This window comes from Diabrotica virgifera, chromosome 7 (assembly GCF_917563875.1).
Source record: "Diabrotica virgifera virgifera chromosome 7, PGI_DIABVI_V3a".
NCBI lineage: Eukaryota > Metazoa > Arthropoda > Insecta > Coleoptera > Chrysomelidae > Diabrotica > Diabrotica virgifera.
Window position 1 is genome coordinate 164,600,331 of NC_065449.1, and position 19,819 is coordinate 164,620,149.

General features: G+C 32.0%; 1 protein-coding gene across 2 annotated transcripts in view; it reads left to right on the forward strand.

Moving 5' to 3' along the window:
• The window catches only part of LOC114334708 (facilitated trehalose transporter Tret1), a 174,628-nt gene that overhangs the window by 30,118 nt on the left and 124,691 nt on the right, over positions 1 to 19,819 (forward strand). The window contains exons 1-2 of one of the 2 annotated variants that reach the window (XM_050657271.1): positions 8,880 to 9,034; positions 16,511 to 16,562. In XM_050657271.1, the coding sequence (XP_050513228.1) occupies positions 16,515 to 16,562 (48 nt within the window). In that variant the 5' untranslated portion in view covers positions 8,880 to 9,034; positions 16,511 to 16,514. Of the gene's footprint in view, positions 1 to 8,879; positions 9,035 to 16,510; positions 16,563 to 19,819 lie in introns of those variants that run through there. The other variant, XM_028284807.2, reaches the window with a different exon arrangement.

Here is a 19,819-nt window from a genome sequence, read left to right on the forward strand (position 1 = left end):
TAGATAGCGTGATGCCTAGGTATTTAAACTCCATAGCTTGTTCTATTATCTGACCTTCCAGCTCCAATTTACATCTTATTGGATCTGCTGTTATAACCATGCATTTTGTCTTTTGTGAGGAAATTAACATGTTAAATTTTCTGGCGATTATGTTGAATTGGTGCAGCATACGTTGTAAATCATCTTCACTTAAGAGATTAGTATTGCATTGTCCGCATAGCAGATTATTTTAAGTTATTTTTCTCCCATTCGCTATCCTTTTTTAGTTTTTACTTTTTTTATTATTTCGTCCATGATAAGGTTGAACAATAAAGAACTCAAGGAATCCCCCTGTCTTATCCCCTGGCCGGCTTCAATTGGGTCAGTTAATTCATCGTCCACTTTTACTTTTATTGTGTTGTTCTGGTAGATGTTTTCGATCGTTTTAATTATTCCTAGAGGTGCCTCTCTCGAGTATAACAAATGGATAACGTGCTTTAATGTGACCCTGTCAAGTGCTTTCTTAAGGTCCACAAAACATTAATATGCCGGTTTGTTTTATTCCAACGATTTCTCTTGAACTTGCCTCATTATAAATATAGCATCAGTGCATGACCTTCCGGACCTAAAACCTTGTTGTTCTTCTGCTAATGTTATAATTTCATTCAATTTATTTATTAACACTTTGGTTGTTAATTGTATTATTGTGTTTAATAAGTTAATTCCTCTGTAATTCTCCGGGTCCGATTTGTCTCCTTTTTTGAATAGAGGTATTAGGATGCTTGATCTCCATTCTTGTGGTATTCTGTTTTGTTCTATTAGTTTTTTATTAGTTTTAATAGTTGTTTTAGGCGACAGAAAGGACATAAAAAATTACAGACCCATCTCACTGCTGTCGCAAACCTATAAACTATTCATGAGGATTATCAACAACAGACTAACACACAAATTGGACTCGTATCAACCAGTAGAGCAGGCAGGATTCCGAAAGGGATATAGCACCACTGACCATCTTCTAACAATTAGGACACTAATAAGAAAAGTTAACGAATACCATATAGATCTGCACTTAGCGTTCGTTGACTACGAAAAAGCATTTGACAGCGTGGAAATGTGGGCAATAGAAAAAGCTATAAACAACTGTCGAATAGATTCCAGATACAGAATGCTAATACATAATATATATAAGAAAGCAACAATGACAGTACAATTGGAAGAAACCACAAAACCCATACCAATTAACAGAGGAGTGCGACAGGGAGATGTTATTTCTCCTAAACTGTTTACATTAGCACTGGAAGATGTTTTCAAAACAATGGAATGGACAAACATGGGAATAAACATAAATGAAAAGAAACTAAACCACCTAAGATAGCAGACGATGTAGTAGTCATAGCATCGAGTTTTGAAGAACTACAAACCATGCTAACCGAACTAGCAAATGAATCCGAACAAATAGGTCTAAAAATGAATTTTGCCAAAACAAAAACAATGACAAACACACAAGACAATAGAAACGTAATACTAAACGACACCACAATAGAAGCGGTTAATGATTATATATATTTGGGACAGATTATAAAAATAAACAAGGAAAACCAAACAGCGGAGGTAAGAAGAAGGGTCAGATTAGCCTGTGCAGGATTTGGAAAATTAAAATGGGTCCTAAAGAATAAAAAAATACAACAATACTTAAAAACAAGAATGTTTGACCAGTGCATACTCCCAATTCTCACATACGCATGCCAAACATGGACCTTGACCAAGGCAAACATGGATAAAATAATAAAGATACAAAGAGCCATGGAGAGAGCAATGTTAGGAGTAAAATTGACAGACAAAAAGCAAAACAACTGGGTCAGAAATAGAACAAAAGTCAAAGACGCAGGTCAACATATAACCAGGCTAAAATGGAGCTTCGCAGGTCATAACGCTAGACAAACGGACAATAGATGGAATAGCACGATACAACAATGGAGACCATGGACAGGAAAGAGAGCAAGAGGACGACCCCAGATGAGATGGGGAGATGACATTAAAAAGATAGGAGGAACGCACTGGAAACAGAAAGCACTAAACAGAAGCGAATGGAGGAAACTGGGGGAAGCCTATGTTCAGAATTGGACGAATTAAAGGGCAAAAGAAGAAGAAGAAGAAGAAGTTGTTTAGTTAGATTTTGTCCTCCGTACTTTAGGAGTTCGGAGGTGATGCTCGCATTTTAGCTTGTTTCATATGAATCTAATATAAAGCTATGCAGAAGATTTACTGGTCACACCACTTGGACATAGGAGGAAGGAATAATAATAGTCCTATTCTGTCAGGAATTGAAATAATTACTAGTATTAAAAGAGTAGAAAAGAGTTAAAGGTATAGCTTGCATAAGGCGTGAATACAGTTAAATCGAAATTATTCACAAATGCACTGGCGGGCACAGGACAACCGTTATATTGAAATATTAGGCAAAAGATCGTTACACTGTATTGCTAAAAGAAATGAAAATAGTGTACCAGCGCGATGTTATGAAATTTCTAGTTAAAAAGTGTTTTTTGTATTTGTTCCATAACAATTCACGGTGCTGGCAATTATTTAAGCTTAGGCTATTACTCAATTGAAAATTTTTATAATTTTTGCACACTTAACAAGATTGGTCGACCGCACGAAAAATACATTTAAATCTCAATAATTTATTATTGTAGTGAAAAGGTGATGTGCAAATACTTAAAAAACGAATTGGTTAATTTAGTTTCATAAAAAATATTTATTATGCAACTATAATAAAATTCCCAATAAAATTATAGAATTTATTTGAAACAGTAAGTAAGTATAAATAAATATGTACATATACAGCGTGTCTACTTAAGTTGGAGACATATGGGAAACTTCTTTATTATTAATTTTACGAAAAAAAGTTATTCTTCATAAAAAGTTCTGCATGCCCTAAAATCTAAGATTAAATCATTAAATATCAAATTTTATCAATATTATACGAGGTATGTCAAAAAATATGATTTCCGTTCAAGGGTAAAATACATTTATTTCTCTGAATATCGAAAATTCTTATTATGAAAAGTTGTTTGGAATTAAACACTAAGATCAAATATGCATTTATATGCATCTAATTGAAAAAAAAAATATTTTCCAAACTTTTCTCAAATTTATGGATACTTAACATCGTTTTTATTTATTGCACATAAGATAACTCTTTTCTTATTACTTTTATGAAAAAAAGGTATTCTTTATAAAAATCTCTGTATGTCTTAAGCCCTAAGATGCAATCATCAGATATCACATTTTATTAATTTTATACGAGGTATGTCAAAAAATATGAATTTCACTCAGGAGTAAAGAACCTTTATTTGTCACAATATTGAAAATTGTTATTCTAAAAAGTTGTTTAAAATTAAAAACAATGTTTCAATATGAAATTCTTCTACTTGAAATATTGTGAAATATAAAGGTACATACTATACTCATGAGCGAAATTCATATTTTTTTACAAATCTCGTATAAAATTAATAAATGTTGATATACCATGGTTGTATCTTAGTTTTTATACCATGCAGAGCTTTTTATGAAGAATAACTTTTTTTCGTAAAGTGAATAATAAAAGTCAAGTACCATATTTTTAATAAGTAAAAACAATGTTGGCTATTCATTAATTTGAGAAAAATTTGTAAAATATATTTTTTTTTATTAGAAGCATGTAACTGCATATTTGATCTTAGTTTTTAATTCCAAACAACTTTCCATAATAAGAATTTTCGATATTCAGAGAAATAAAGGTACTTTACCCTTGAACGACATTCATATTTTTTGACATACTTCGTATAATATTGATAAAATTTGATATCTAATGATTGAATCTTAAGTTTTAGATCATGCAGAACTTTTTATGAAGAATATTTTTTTTCGTAAAATTAATAATAAAAAAGTTTCCCATATGTTTCCAACTTAAGTAGACACGCTGGTGTACTTTGTACTCACGTAAGAAGCTATACTCCTATTATTATGATTTCAACGAAATTAATATACTTAACAGGATATTTGTATTTTATTTAAATATTAAACTAACTTTCTTTACCTACCACTTTAAAAATTTTTTTATTAAAACGATACCAAAAATATAAAAAAAAATAATTTAATGATGTTTAATTAAGACGAGTAGTTCCTGAGATACAACTGGTCAAAATTCACCGAAATTTACGGCAAAGATATAAACAATAGGATCATAATTTTCAAACCATCACCTTTTTATTTTTGTCCTCTTTCTCCACACTAATTTTCATATCCTTAAAGTACTCATAACATATATTTTTATAATAAAAACTATCGATAATACGTGTGAAAATTGACAAAAATAGCAAAATTCCAATCAAAAATTAGGTTGGAGAAAATGTATCCCTCAAAGTTCAAAATCCGTATACGTTAAAAAAATGCATTTCCTCGGCTTCCCATGGAGCAATTTCCTTCATTCTTTTTTTGTTCCCAAGTAACTCGAGTAGAGCCATCGAACTAACGCATTATTAAATGTCAAACTTGCTTTTGTTTTGTTATAATAAATAAATTTATTTATTATAACACAAAATTTTAATTTGTTCAAATAAAAATTGTTTAAATAATTATACAGCTTTCAAATGAGAATATTTATGTTTTTAACTTCAAAAGGTACACTTGTAGTAGGTTTATCTAAAAAAAAGCCTACAACTGGAAAAAAATATGTAGTTTTCTGTTCTTATATATAAATTAATCTATTATAACAAAACAAAAGCAAGTTTGACATTTAATAATAGGTTAGTTCAATGGCTTTACTCGAGTTATTAGGGAACAAAAAAAAGAATAAAGGAAATTGCTCCATGGGAAGCCGAGACAATGCATTTTTTTAACGTATACCAATTTTGAACTTTGAGGGTTACATTTTCTCCAACTTAATTTTTGATTGGAATTTTGCTATTTTTGGCAATTTTCACACGTATTATCGATAGTTTTTATTATAAAAATATATGTTATGAGCATTTAAAGATATGAAAGTTGGTGTGGAGAAAGAGGACAAAAATAAAAAGGTGAGGGTTTGAAAATTATGATCCTGTTGCTTATATATTTGCCGTAAATTCCGGTCAACTTTGACCGGTTGTATCTCAGGAACCACTAGTCATAATTAAACGTTTTTTCTTTTATAAGAACTATCCTGCCACTTTTTTTCGAGTACCGTTTTTACAATTTAATTTACTTTAATATTTCCCGAGACATTCTATTTGTTTATAAGCCAAAAAATTGTTTATAGTTTTAAAATATTCCTGAGGCCGCTTAAATAGTCCAATTTCAATTCTGTAAAGTACATTAGATAGGTATAGTGTCTTTTTATGAAAAAATCATAGTTATTCTTATGTATCATAATTATTGTCGTTGTTATAGCGACCGTAAATTTTTAATTCACAATTCAATTGTTGCTAAACTGTTCATTCAATTTCCATTGGCTTCTGGAATTATAATCTATATGAAAAGGGCTTTTACATTACTAATGTTATTTAATTATTGATTAAGAGGAAACAGTAGCGATCAACAGGTAGCCAAAACGCGTTCCAAGATTACGGCTGTAATTTTGAATATTTTTTCGAGATATTTGGCACACGTATTCGTAATATAATAAAGAATGGCGGTACAGAGCCCAATTTGAAAAATATATTAATATGTGGAAATTACTCTGTAATTAAATGCAATATTAAAAAAACGAGCCTGTACCGCCATTAAGAAGAACAAAAAATACATTTTCTTCAAATAATCTTTTTTATCCGATGCCTAGATTTTGTGTCATTTTGGAACTACTAAAATTTTTTATTTCATTAGTAGTTCCAAAATGACACAAAATCTAGGCATCGGATAAAAAAGTTTATTTGAAGAAAGTGTATTTTTTTGTTCTCCTTAATGGCGGTACAGGCTCGTTTTTTTAATATTGTATTTAATTACAGAGTAATTTCCACATATTAATATATTTTTCAAATTGGGCTCTGTACCGCCATTCTTTATTATATTACGAATACGTGTGCCAAATATCTCGAAAAAATATTCAAAATTACAGCCGTAATCTTGGAACGCGTTTTGGCTACCTGTTGATCGCTACTGTATCACCTTAACAATTACTTATCTAAAATTTTAGTTGTAAATTAAAGATTTTGTTGGAAAAAGCCGCTTTTTCCGGGGAAAGTTTTCGTCTACGTGAATCAAGAAAAACACGTCTCTATGCAAAATTTAATTGCGGTGAATTTTTATTTGGGTATTTTTGGTGTAAAGTTAAAATCTTTGAAGTTATAGAGAAAAAATTGAAAAAAACACGATTTTCGGGCGCCATTTTGTTTATAAAAAAAGTAGCACACTATCTGCGGACTTTGCATACCTATATTATTAATACATACAATAATAAGATTCGACTCCAACAATAAAATTGCTGGTAAATAACTTTTCCTTGCATTTTGCTAATTAGCCCAGAGTAAAATAAAAAGGAACATAAACGATTGACTCCAACGTTCTGCAAGTCGATGTGACTAGGACTAGAGGAAGAAGGAGCGTGTCTCGAAAATACTTCCTCTTCCTCATTTCTTGAGCCTCTGTCAGGGTCTGGTTACATTCCAAATATTGTTAGCTTGCTGTCTCAATTGGGTACGATCATTTGCTAGATCGATGGCTTCATGTAGTTATCCTTCACCTGAGCCTTCATTTGATTTGCCCAACGTAATATGAGCTAGATCTTTCTCTTGATCTTCGGTCTTCTACATTTCTTTCTATTACCTGTAGTTCCGAACAACCTCCATCCTACATATGTAATGACCACTTACCAATCACATCAGATGAAGTGGAAAGGGCAATATCACAACTAAAAGATGGCAAAGCTCCTGGACTTAACAATGCATATGCTGAACTCATAAAACTATTTAACACCGACGGTACTTAACGCCTAACCAAAATATTTAACGAGATATATTTAAGCGGATTAATACCAAGAACATGGTTGAAGTCGACGTTTATTGCTTTACCAAAGAAAACAAAATCCGTATCCTGCAGTAATTTCCGAATCATCAACTTAATGAGCCATATTTTAAAATTATTTCTAAAAATAATACATCAAAGGATATAATATAGACTGTGCGAAGAAAAAATCAGCCAAACACATTTTGGTTTTCAAAATGCAGTGGGTAAAAGAGAGGTTTTATTTATTATACAAGTACATTTCAATGATGTAGAGACGTAAATTGCGATATTTATGCATGTTTCATTGATTACCATAAAGCGTTCGATACAGTATAGCACGGCAAGCTGATGGAAATATTAACCCATATTGGAATAAACACATGTGATTTAAGGATTATCAGCAATCTGTACTGGAATCAAACATCGTCTATCCGGACAGAGGCAGGAGAATCCGACGGTATCAAATACAAATGTGGGGTCCGTCAGGGATGTATACTATCCCCACTGCTGTTTTACATCTACTCTGAGAAAATCTTTCAAGAAGCAGTGGATGATGTTGAAGCCGGAATTAAAATTCACGGAGATTGTATCAATAACATAAGATACGCAGACGACACGGTGGTATTCGCTAACAGTTCAGACGCCCTCCAGTAGTTAATGAACAGAATCGCAGAAGTCAGTCAAAGATACGGACTTTCACCAAACACTAAGGAAACAAAATGTATGATGATCTCTAAGAATGAACAGCAATTTGGACGAATCAGTGTGAATGTTCAACAAATAGAAAGACTAAAAACATAGACCTTCCTTGGTACAAACTTTAATGAAAATTGGAACCATTCCATAGAAATCAAATGTAGGATAGAGAAAGCAAGATCTGCATTTTAAAAAATGGCAAAATTATTCAAATGTCATGATTTGTCGATACCCATAAAAGTCAGATTACTACGATGTTATATCTTTCCTTTACTGTTGTACGGAGTTCAGTCGTGGACTCTCACCGACGCCACCTGCGAGAAAATTGAGGCTTTTGAAATGGGGCTTTATCGTCGAATCCTGAAGATATCTTATACCGACCACATTATTAATGAGGGTGTTTTGCTGAGAATTAAAAAAGGAAAAGAGCTGTTGATCAAAATAAATACAGCCAAAATCGAATACTTCGGTCACATCATGAGGAACAGTAAAATATAATGTGGACTGCTGCAACTAATCTTGCAGGGAAAAGTAAAAGGAAAGCGAGGACCAGGAAGGCGAAAGATTTCCTGGCTGAAAAATCTACTTACTTGGTTCAACACGACCACTACAAATCTTTTCAGAACAGCAGTGTGCAAAGTACAGATTGCCATGATGGTCGCCAACATCCGAAACGGATAGGCACTACAAGAAGACCTGTAGTTCCACGGTCCAAATTGTTCTGGCTATTCGAAAATACTTAGGTATAATCATAAAACAAGCAAGTTCTAAAATCAAATCAAGGATCAGATTGATGATTATATGATAAGTAAACGTATAGGGAGAATATGTCAAGAAGTGGAAATATAATAGTTTAAGTAAAAAATAGCAGACCTAAAATTGAGAGATATTTCCATTCAGACATATAAAAAGTTCATAATCATGTATTGTTAATAATCATGTAGAAAAAAAAACTTCTGCGGTTATCGCCGATACGATTACGATCTTAATCGATACTTAAAAAAATGCATTCGTCGCTTATGAGTGTTTTAAAATACATATCTCGTAATTGATTAAAATACCGTTTTTTGCATGTGTGCAAGATTAAAAAATTGATTAGATAATATTGTGTGTAAGTTTCATTTGTAAATTTATTTATAGATCTAAACTGATTATTTAAATATGTGGAGTAATATAAGTTTATATAAATTAATTTTTCTACAAACGTGTTTAAAATGCAACTTTTAGCACTCCATAGGAGCTTTAAAAATGTTACTTAAAGCACTAGTGCTTTCAAATTTTTAAGGCACTGCAGTTAAAATTAAAATGTGAAATTGTGAAAATGAACGCCAAAATATTTTTATAATTCATTTATTAACATTAATATTAACAGTACAACTTGCGCAATTTGAAAAAGGTAAGGTTTTTTAAAATTTAATTTAAACTGTACCTATTATTGCATTTTTAACACGTTTGTAGAAAAAAACTATTAAAACTTGTTAGAATATACAATAATAAAAGTGGATATTATTCTATTGTTGTTATGATTTACTTATTGACAGTATACGCTGTGAGCTCGTACGTAGAGGGGATATTTATAAATTCGCGAGCGCCAGTAGTGACAAGTCTGTAAATGTTTACCGGAAATTTGACATAAATGTCAAAGTGATTAATTTAAAATTAAAATTAAAAACATTAATTATTAAAAATATTAGTTGGTCAAAGCTGTGCTATATATTTTTACCTTAAATATACTTACCTTTTAAATCCTGAATTTACGTTTTTTTAGTGTTCCGTAATATGTAATTATAAATTAATCTATTAATCTTTGCGCCATCTACACGATAATTGTGAAAGTATCCGAAGTAAGAAATTAATATTTCATCAATAGAACGTCAAAATGATTAGCAAAATCTTAAAAAAATCTATTACAATTTAATTACTTTTTAGCGTTGTAAATATTAAGCGATAACAATTAAATAATAAATTTAAAAATTACCGGTAAAAGTTGAATTAGTAATCCGCTAGGAGCGACACCAGCGAAGCTCAGAGCGTATAGGCAGTTTTCGTGTAATGTCAAGAAAAATATAAAAATGGAATGTCAGTCAAGTTCAATTAAAATTTTTGTAGGTATTGCCCTGTACTTGAGAATGAATAAATTATAATTGTTGATATATAAGACGTTTGTAGAAAAAGTATTGTATGATATACGTGTAAAAATTACATTTTTAAGGCACTCATGTGCCTTTACATGCGTGCCTTAAAATTGTATTTTTAAAACTTATATCATAAATAACTATTAATTCACTAATTAATAATATTCCAGAATATTTATTCAAATCTTAAACAACAAGAACATAATGCCTCTTACTTACTGTGAGAAAGCAAAACGAAAATCATATCAGAGACTAAAAATCAGATTAGACTTAATTCTGGCCACCAAGTATGGTAAATTAAAGCAAAATAAGTTTTTCGACTTTAACATTGACGGACATAAATTCTGAGTTACCCAAGCCATAGATTGGCAACAGGGACTTCATAGAATGGCCATCTAGACTAGACGATAACAATAGATCTGAAAATGTCACAGTGGATTCGGCCAACAGTCACTCCATTGAATCTATCTACCTCCTGTCTCACAGGTTCTTGATTTTGCCTTCTGGTTGTCCTACGATTTTTACTACGTTGTTGCAATCAAAAACCGCCGTACCAACATATATGAATTACGTTTTCCATCATGGAATTCTCAGTATTTAAAAAAAATTTTACACAATATTTAACAAGTAATTGGACTTCGTAAGTCCAAGGTTTTCACCCAGCGTGATCGGAAGTAAAACCGAATGTCGATATTTGAATGTTCGTGTAATTTTGCGTCAATTTATATACGATTTCACTAATTTTGAGTAATTTTTCAATCTTCTAGCTATCAATTTTTAACCGGAAATGACATCAAAACCGGAACTAAATATTCGAGGTGGACTTTTCACGATGATTGACATATTATTTGTAATATTTCTGCGACTATGATGTGGCACTTTCGATTACACCTTTTTAAACGAAAGTGCTATAAAATGCGGAAATATGTAATTATTCTCGTCTTGCTAAGGCGCGCCGAATAATGTATCGCTTATACTATTACGGCGACTTTAAAAGCGTACTTCCAGTTCCAACTTTGGAACCGGAAATCCGAGGTTAAATTTGTCACCTATAATACCATCCTTGTATTATAAACTTTCATTCGATACCTCATTTGTCATTCTATCTGATCAAGTGATTGACCAGTTGTGTTTATAAAGTCTCTTGGACAGAGATACTTGGATAATTCAAGATCTTCACATTAGTTCAAAATAGGTGAAAACAATATTCTCACAAAAAGGGTGGTGACTATTCCATGTATTAATTTCAAAATACCGGAAATATTTGGAATCTTCACAATAGTGAATTGTAAAAATTGTATCAATGACGTAACCATAACCGTCACAACTCTATCATTGTCGATACGCACATTTTTAAAGAATAAATAAATATAATCTACGATTAACAATGTTGTTCTTGTAAGCAAAAATTTAAAATTATTATATTATTATACTATATTATTGTTATCGGGAAACACGCATTGTTTCCTTGTAGCTGTGGGTTTTAATTGGATACTATAATTCTAATAGTCTGGGCAGATTACCGGAGAATATGCCATTATTTGGAAAAGTTATTTACCAGCAATTTTATTGCTGGACTCAAATCTTATGATTGTGTATACATATTAATAATACAGGTATGCAAAGTCCGCAGACAGTGTGCTATTTTTTTATAAACAAATTAGCTGAAATTGAGTTTTTTTATATTAGTGCTCTGTAACTCCGAAGATTTTAACTTAACATCAAAAACATCCAAATAAAATTCATCACAATTTTCCTACATAGAAATATTTTTTTCCTGATTTGCTTCGAGAAAAAGTTTTCTAGGAAAATCGAGGTTTACCAAACAAGATATTTTATTGTCAACTAAAATTTTAGGTAAGTAATTATTTATCAATAAATAAAGTGGTGGACAAATTCACATACTTAGGCTCCCTGATCACCAAGGAGAACGTCATGATGGAAAAAATCAAGCGAAGGATAATCCTATCGAACAAATGCTATTTTGGACTGAGTAGACATATCAGAAGCAGAAACTTAAACCAAAAAACAAAAATAACCATATACGAAACACTTAGACAACCAGTGTTGACATATGGATCGGAGACATGGATCATCTCCAAGGCATATGAAAACCTTCTGCTTATATTTGAACCAAGGATCCTGAGACGAATATTCGATGAAATCTGTGCAAATGGTATTTGGAGGAGGAGGTACAACTACGAGGTATAACACAGATATAAACATATATTTGATGGTGAAGACGTAGTATCTCTTATAAGAATAGGAAGACTAAGATGGGCAGGATATCTAGCAAGATCACAGCATAACAACCCTCTTAGAAAAATCCTTATATCACAACCTGTTGGAAGTAGAATTAGGGGTAGGCAAAAACTTAGATGGAAGGATGATGTAGTTGAGGGTGGGAGAAAAATAGGCGCAGCAAACTGGCAACAGTTGGCAATGGATAGGACTGACTGGCGTAATAGACTTGGGAATCACCATTGCTGGTGATGAATTATTTATTAATAATTAAATAACTTGAGAAAATATAAAACTTTTTTGTTATACATTATGTTTCTAGAAGCCGGTGGAAATTGAACGAATAGTTGAGCAACAATGAAATTGTTAATTAACAATTTACGGTCGCAATAATTAACATAACAATTATGATACACCGGAACAACTACGAATTTCTTATAATAAAAGAGCATTATACGCATCTAACGTACTTTACAGAATTGAAATTGGACTATTTGAGCGGCCTCAGGAATGCTTTAAATTTATATTATGTTATATAATAATAAAATAATTGTGTTAATGAATTAATTTCTACCGGCTTCCGGAACTATAATCTATACCAAAAAAGCTTTTATGTATTCAAGTTATTTAATTATTGATAAATAATTGCTTACCTAAAATTTCTATTGAAAATTAAAGATTTTGTTGGGAAAACCCACATTTTTCGCGAAAAATTTTCGTCGAAGCAAATAGAGAAAAACATGTCTCTATGCAGAATTTAACTACGGTGAATTTTTATTTGAGTGTTTTTGGTGTAAAGGTAAAATTTTATGAGTTATATATAATTATTATTAGTATACAAATCCAGTGTATGTACAATTAGTAGTTTCCAGCAATAAAATTGCTGGTAAATAACTTTTCCTTGTATTTTGCTAATTTGCCCAGAGTATAATATTATTGACTTAATCGGTGAAATATGCGGCGATTGGAACCTATAAATAAATTAACTATGCAGTGATAAAACGATATAGATATAAACCTACTATTTAATGCACCTTTTAAATTAAATTTTCTGTTTCTTATTCAGAAATAACACAAAAGGGGTAAATACAAAATGTAGAAAATACGATTTTTTTCGCACATAGAGTTCGACTATTGAATTGGTTTAAAACAAATGATTTTTTGACAACTGCTTTTATTTTTATTAGTTTAATATACCATAGAGGTATAAGAATATTAAGAATTTTTACTGTTTTCACAGTTTTCATTCCTTCATTCAACCGGTCTCTCCAGTTCTTTCTGTTTTTCCCAGTCTCCTTCCTACAGATTTCTTCTTTCCATTGCTTTGTCCACTTCACCTCTGAAATTCCTTCGGGATCTGCCTCTATTCTTTTTTCCTATCTGGCTCCACTCTTTTATTCTGTTTATCCAATAACTGTTGTCTGTTCTTCTGACTCCGTACCAAGTTAAACACTTCCGTTCTATTTAGTCTATTATATCTTAGGTCATTTCCATTATTTTCTTAGTCTCTATATTATTTTTTCTGCCTCTTCTTGTTACTTTGGAATCCTTAGAAATTCCATCTTTGTTGCTCTTATCTCAATCAATATTTGTGATCTCATCCCTGTTGTTCTGGTATTATAATATATGATACTATTTCTAAAAACGTTTCTATAGTATATTATACCAAAATGGGAAATAACGAACACAAGCATTAACAAAAATGTAATAATGACCAACTTTGTTACTATAACTAAATTGAGATCTGGTCAAAATTTTAGAGTAAAGTTCTCATATTTAAACCGCCGAATTTATGTCCAATGTACAGGGTTATTCACTATATTTTGACCCCCCTGTAAACTGCTTCATTTACAGAATTAGAAAAAAATGTTTAATACAAAAGTTATTCGATTTTTAAATTATGATTTTTTGACATATATATCATACTAGTGACGTCATCCATCTGAGCGTGATGACGTAATAGCCTATTTTTTTAAATGAGAATAGGGGTCGTGTGCTAGCTCATGTGAAAGCTTATTCAATTCTCTATTCACTAATATAAACATTAAGATAATTATTTATACAGGGTGTCCAAAAAATTTTTTTTTATTAAATTAGTTAACACAAAAAGAAGAGTGTATGTAATTTATTTAATTCAAAATACATTCTACTGCTGTCAGAAAACAGAAATAAATGTTAATTGAACAAATAAACATTACTTTTCACTTAAATTCCTTGTTCAAACTGCCACTCATCGCTGGGTGCTTGGTTCTTGGCAGTTTAAACATTGAATTTAAGCAAAAAGCAATGTTTATTTGTGCAATAAACCTTTATTTCTGTTTTCTAACAGCAGTAGAATATTTTTTGAAATAAATAAATTACATACATTCTTCTTTTTGTGTCAATTAATTTAATAAAAAAAAATTTTTGACACCCTGTATAAATAATTATCTTAATGTTTATATTACTGAATAGAGAATTGAATACCCTTTCAAACGAGCTATCAGACGACCCCTATTCTCATTTAAAAAAATAGTCGATTACGTCATCACGCCCAGATGGATGACGTCACTAGTATGATATATATGTCAAAAATCATAATTTAAAAATCGAATAAGTTTTGTATTTAATATTTTTTTTAATTCTGTAAATAAAGCAGTTTACAGGGGGGTCAAAATATAGTGAATAACACTGTAAAATACATACACACAAGTCCGCGACACATCACACAAGAGCACTGTTACAGTTTAAAATGTAACTAATTTTCACATTAACCAATTATGTATTCTTTAGTATTAATATACGTGAATACTAATAATCGTTTACGAAACGTGTAGCTTTTAAACTACATATACGCTAGATACACAATAACTATACAAAATACGCGAGAGTTGAAAACTATAAACAAGAAATGCGTCGACAAGAGACTGATTGAATACAAACAAGATACTTTTTCAATACAAATACGCGAGGGTTTTGCATCCAAAATTATAAACTAACCAAAGCGGTGTCTAGCTATGCTGGTTTTCAATTCGATACTGTAAAACTAATACGCGACAGCTGAAAACTCTAAACCAGAAGCGTCCAGCTACGCTGGATTACAAGTGGATACTGACTTCGTGACTACTTTCAAATTATCAGTGCCTCACTTATCAGGTCTCAGGGGAAAGTACCCCGCACAAACCTTATGGAAATTAGGTCCCAGTGGATTTTCGTACTTTGGGAAAATACCTTTTGAATCATCCTGATAAAAAGTTCTTATGGGCACAACTCAATCGCATGAAGGATTTTCAAAATATAGAGGCACAAACTCGGAAAATTATAAGATTTACTGAGTATTCCAATTTGCTGAACACGAATACGTGATCAGCACAAACACAGGAGCACCTGGTGCCTAAGACAGGTTAACTTCTGCAGTTAAAAATCTAAGAGTAATCCATTTGATTCCTCCGAAACTCCAGAAGATAACCTGTCTTAGGCACCAGGTGCTCCTGTGTCTGTGCTGGTCACGCATTAGTGTTCAGCAACCCCAAAAACCTATAACTAATCCGTTTGCATTAATGTAGTACCAAAGACCCTCGAAACTCCAGGAGCGCCTTTCATTGACTTTGGAAACCAGGTGCTCCAAGAGTCGGTTCTGGTGGCATATTCGTGTTTAGCGACCTTAAAAAACCCTCTAGTAATTCATTTGCATCAATTAAATGCCGAAAACCACCGAAACTCTAGAAGATGACGTCCCTTGCAGTGGTCCTGGCCAGCACGTCCTCCGTAGGTCAATTCTGATGGCATGTTCGTGTTTAGCGATCCCAAAAACCCATGAGTAATCTGTTTATTTCAATTTAATGCCGAAAACCCTCGAAACTCTAGAAGATGACGTCCGTTGAAGGTCAAGGTCAAAGTAAAGGTCGTCATTGGATAGCCAGGAAAAAATCCTAGAGTACTAGTGCCTTTCCTTGATTCAAACTTCTACATGTTGCCAGATAACCAGTAACTCAGGGAACTGGAATACCCAGTAAATCATATAATTTTCCGAGTTTGTGCCTCTATATCTTGAAAATCCTTCACACGATTGAGTTGTGCCCATCAGAACTTTTTATCAGGATACTTCAAAGAGTATTTTCCAAAAGTATGAACGCAATTCACTGGGACCTAATTTCCATAAGGTTTGTGCGGGGTACTTTTTTCGAAATTTATATTAGGTAGCTATGACCAGCTTTTGAATGTTTGCTAACCGGGGATTTTCTAAGTACAAGTTTTCAATGGTTAAAAACATCTTTTAAATGCTTTATATCCTGGATTTTTCGGAAACATGCTAGGGAAAGTTAATTGGCAGGTTTTATGAAAGTAGAAATTATTTGCTACCAGTGCAAACAACGGTTGGATACATTTCTTCAGAAATCTATCCAAAATATGTCTGCCCTTTTATTGATTCTAAATACATTAAAGTTGCATATGTTAAAACGTTTAGTTACGGTGAATCGTTTAATAATTTCAATGATTTTCGATTTTCCTTTCAGAAATATGCTGAAACCATTAGCTAAATTTTGGGAATATGGCGGTGGAAAAATTGTAAGTATTTATAAATTTATTTAATATTTATTATAGACCAAGGGGCAGCGCTGAAAAATCTATTTGAATTTACAAAAGCTAGATTTTTCACAGTTGATTGCTGTGAGTGTGTAGAGAAACATACTGCGGTCGGTCAAGCGAAACGTAGAACAGGGGTTACTGAGAGGGTATCAAAGTTGCTTTCCTACGAAGGTAATTATTTTCATTTACTAAAGCTGAAAATCAGTACACACATTCTAAATTAAATATAAAAAAAGTTATTATAGTCGGTCAGCTGTATGACGGGACAGAGCCGGTCGGTCGGCCCCAATAGTCGATTGAGGAAATGAAGCATTTTGGCTCGCAATTTTTTCGTCCAGCATGGGTTTACTTGAAATTTTCACAGAAGGTAGAAAATAGTCCAAGGATCATTTTCTATATCATGCCGCTATCATACGCTAAAACCTTGGGGGTGGTTGCCACCCCATCTCGGGGTTGGACATTTTTACTACATTTTAACCATGTAATTCGATGGAAAAAGTGATTGTAAGAAAAAAATAAAAATGTTTTTTACATTTTCTTCGTAAAGCTAATATTTTTCGAGTTATTCGCGCTTGAAAATAACAGTTTTTCGACGAAAAAATCGACTTTTTAGAGGGTTTTTTGAGAATACCTCGAAAAATATGCATTTAATCAAAAAAACTGTAGATATCAAAATTGTATCTTTTAGTAACAAAAACCAAAGTTTTTTCTAACAATATCTTTAAGACCAATACAAACCGAGATACGGCATGTAAAAGGTTAGCTTTTTTCGTCAAATGTTCAATTTGAAATATTCAAAGCCAAATAATGGGAAAAATTTGCATTTTTCAAAGAACACTTAAATAATATTTTTTCAAGTATACAACTAGACCTTTAAAAAAAATAATAAAAAGTTTCTAGCATGAAAATTAAGCGACTTAAAAAAATGTCGGTACCTGCTTTTCTCTACGAAAAAATCAGTGAAAACAGCCCCCTAACTACCTTCCTAATCCAAAATTGGTCTTCACGTTTCTGTAGTTCCTTTTATATTTATATTTTCAATACACTCAAGCAGTTTGACCTATTTAAAATGCCAAATTTTGGAAAAATTGGAGTTTAAATAAAAATTGATTTTTTGCAACTTGGTATTTTTCACCTTTTACTTCAAAATATCTCCGAAAATACTGAAGATTTGAAAAAAAATTTAAAATACTAAATTGTAGCATCTTTAATTACTAAAATTACTCTGTGAATAGATTTTCATTACAGTGAATAGTTAGCCAGATATAGCTGTTTAAATCCTCTATTTACCAGCAAACACCCCATTATTCGAGCCTTTTAAACCCGCCCCAATTAAAAACTAAGGCATCTTACGGAATTTGATTTCCACAAACTTATAGCACTTTAAAAATCCTACAAAATAATTTTTGAGGGGTCTCATTACTGAGAGGGTATCAAAGTTGCTTTCCTACGAAGGTAATTAAATCCATTTACTAAGGCTGAAAATCAGTACACAGTGATATATAATATTTTTTAAAAATTAGGCATATTGAATAAGTCAAACTCCTTGAGAGTATTGATAATATAAATATAAAAGTAACTACAGAAAGGTGAAGACTAATTTTGAATTAGGAAGGTAGTTAGGGGGTTGATTTCTCCGATTTTTTCGTAGAGAAAAGCAGGTACCGACATTTTTTGGATTATAAGTCGCTTAAATTTCATGCCAGAAACTTTTTTTTATTTTTTTTTGTTAAAAGGTCTAATTCTATACTTGAAAAAAGATTATTTAAGTTTTCCTCGAAAAATGCAAATTTTTCCCATTATTTGGCTTTGAATATTTCAAATTATGCATTTGACGAAAAAAGCTAACTTTTAACATGCCGTATCTCGGTTTGTGTTGGTCTTAGCGATATCACAGAAAAATAATTTGGTTTGTGTTACTAAAAGATACAATTTTGATATCTACAGTTGTTTTGATTAAATGCATATTTTTCGAGGTATTCTCAAAAAACCCTCTAAAAAGTCGATTTTTTCGTCGAGAAACTGTTATTTTGAAGCGCGAATAACTCTAAAAATATTAGTTTTACCAAGAAAATTTAAAAAACATTTCTTTCCTTAGAATCACTTTCTCCATCGAATTACATGGTTAAAATGTAATAAAAAATTCTCACCCCCGAGATGGGGTGGCAAACACGCCCAAGGTTTTAGCATATGATAGCGGCATGATATAGAAAATGATCCTTGGACTATTCCCTACCTTCTGTGAAAATTTCAAGTAAATCCATTCTGGATGAAAAAATTGCGAGCCAAAATGCTTCATCTCCTCAATCGACTATTGGGGCCGACCGACCGGCTCTGTCCCGTCATACAGCTTACCGATTATAATAACTTTTATTTATATTTAATTTAGAATGTGTGTACTGATTTTCAGCTTTAGTAATTGGAAATAATTACCTTCGTAGGAAAGCAACGTTGATACCTTCTCAGTAACCCCTGTTCTACGTTTCTCTTGACCGGCCGCAGTATGTTTCTCTACGCAGTAATCAACTGTAAAAAATCTAGCCTTAGTAAATTCAAAGAGATTAAAAATATTAGTTTTACCAAGAAAATTTAAAAAACATTTCTTTCCTTAGAATCACTTTCTCCATCGAATTACATGGTTAAAATGTAATAAAAAATTCTCACCCCCGAGATGGGGTGGCAAACACGCCCAAGGTTTTAGCATATGATAGCGGCATGATATAGAAAATGATCCTTGGACTATTCCCTACCTTCTGTGAAAATTTCAAGTAAATCCATTCTGGATGAAAAAATTGCGAGCCAAAATGCTTCATCTCCTCAATCGACTATTGGGGCCGACCGACCGGCTCTGTCCCGTCATACAGCTTACCGATTATAATAACTTTTATTTATATTTAATTTAGAATGTGTGTACTGATTTTCAGCTTTAGTAATTGGAAATAATTACCTTCGTAGGAAAGCAACGTTGATACCTTCTCAGTAACCCCTGTTCTACGTTTCTCTTGACCGGCCGCAGTATGTTTCTCTACGCAGTAATCAACTGTAAAAAATCTAGCCTTAGTAAATTCAAAGAGATTTTTCAGCGCTGCCTCTCCGTCTATTAGCACTAATATTTTGCGATATAAACGACGATCTGAAGCGTGTTATCAGTAACTGGATGCAAACCGCACAAAACAGGGACAGATAAAAAGAGCTGAGGGAGACCTATATGCAGTGCGTCCATAAAGTAATGCATT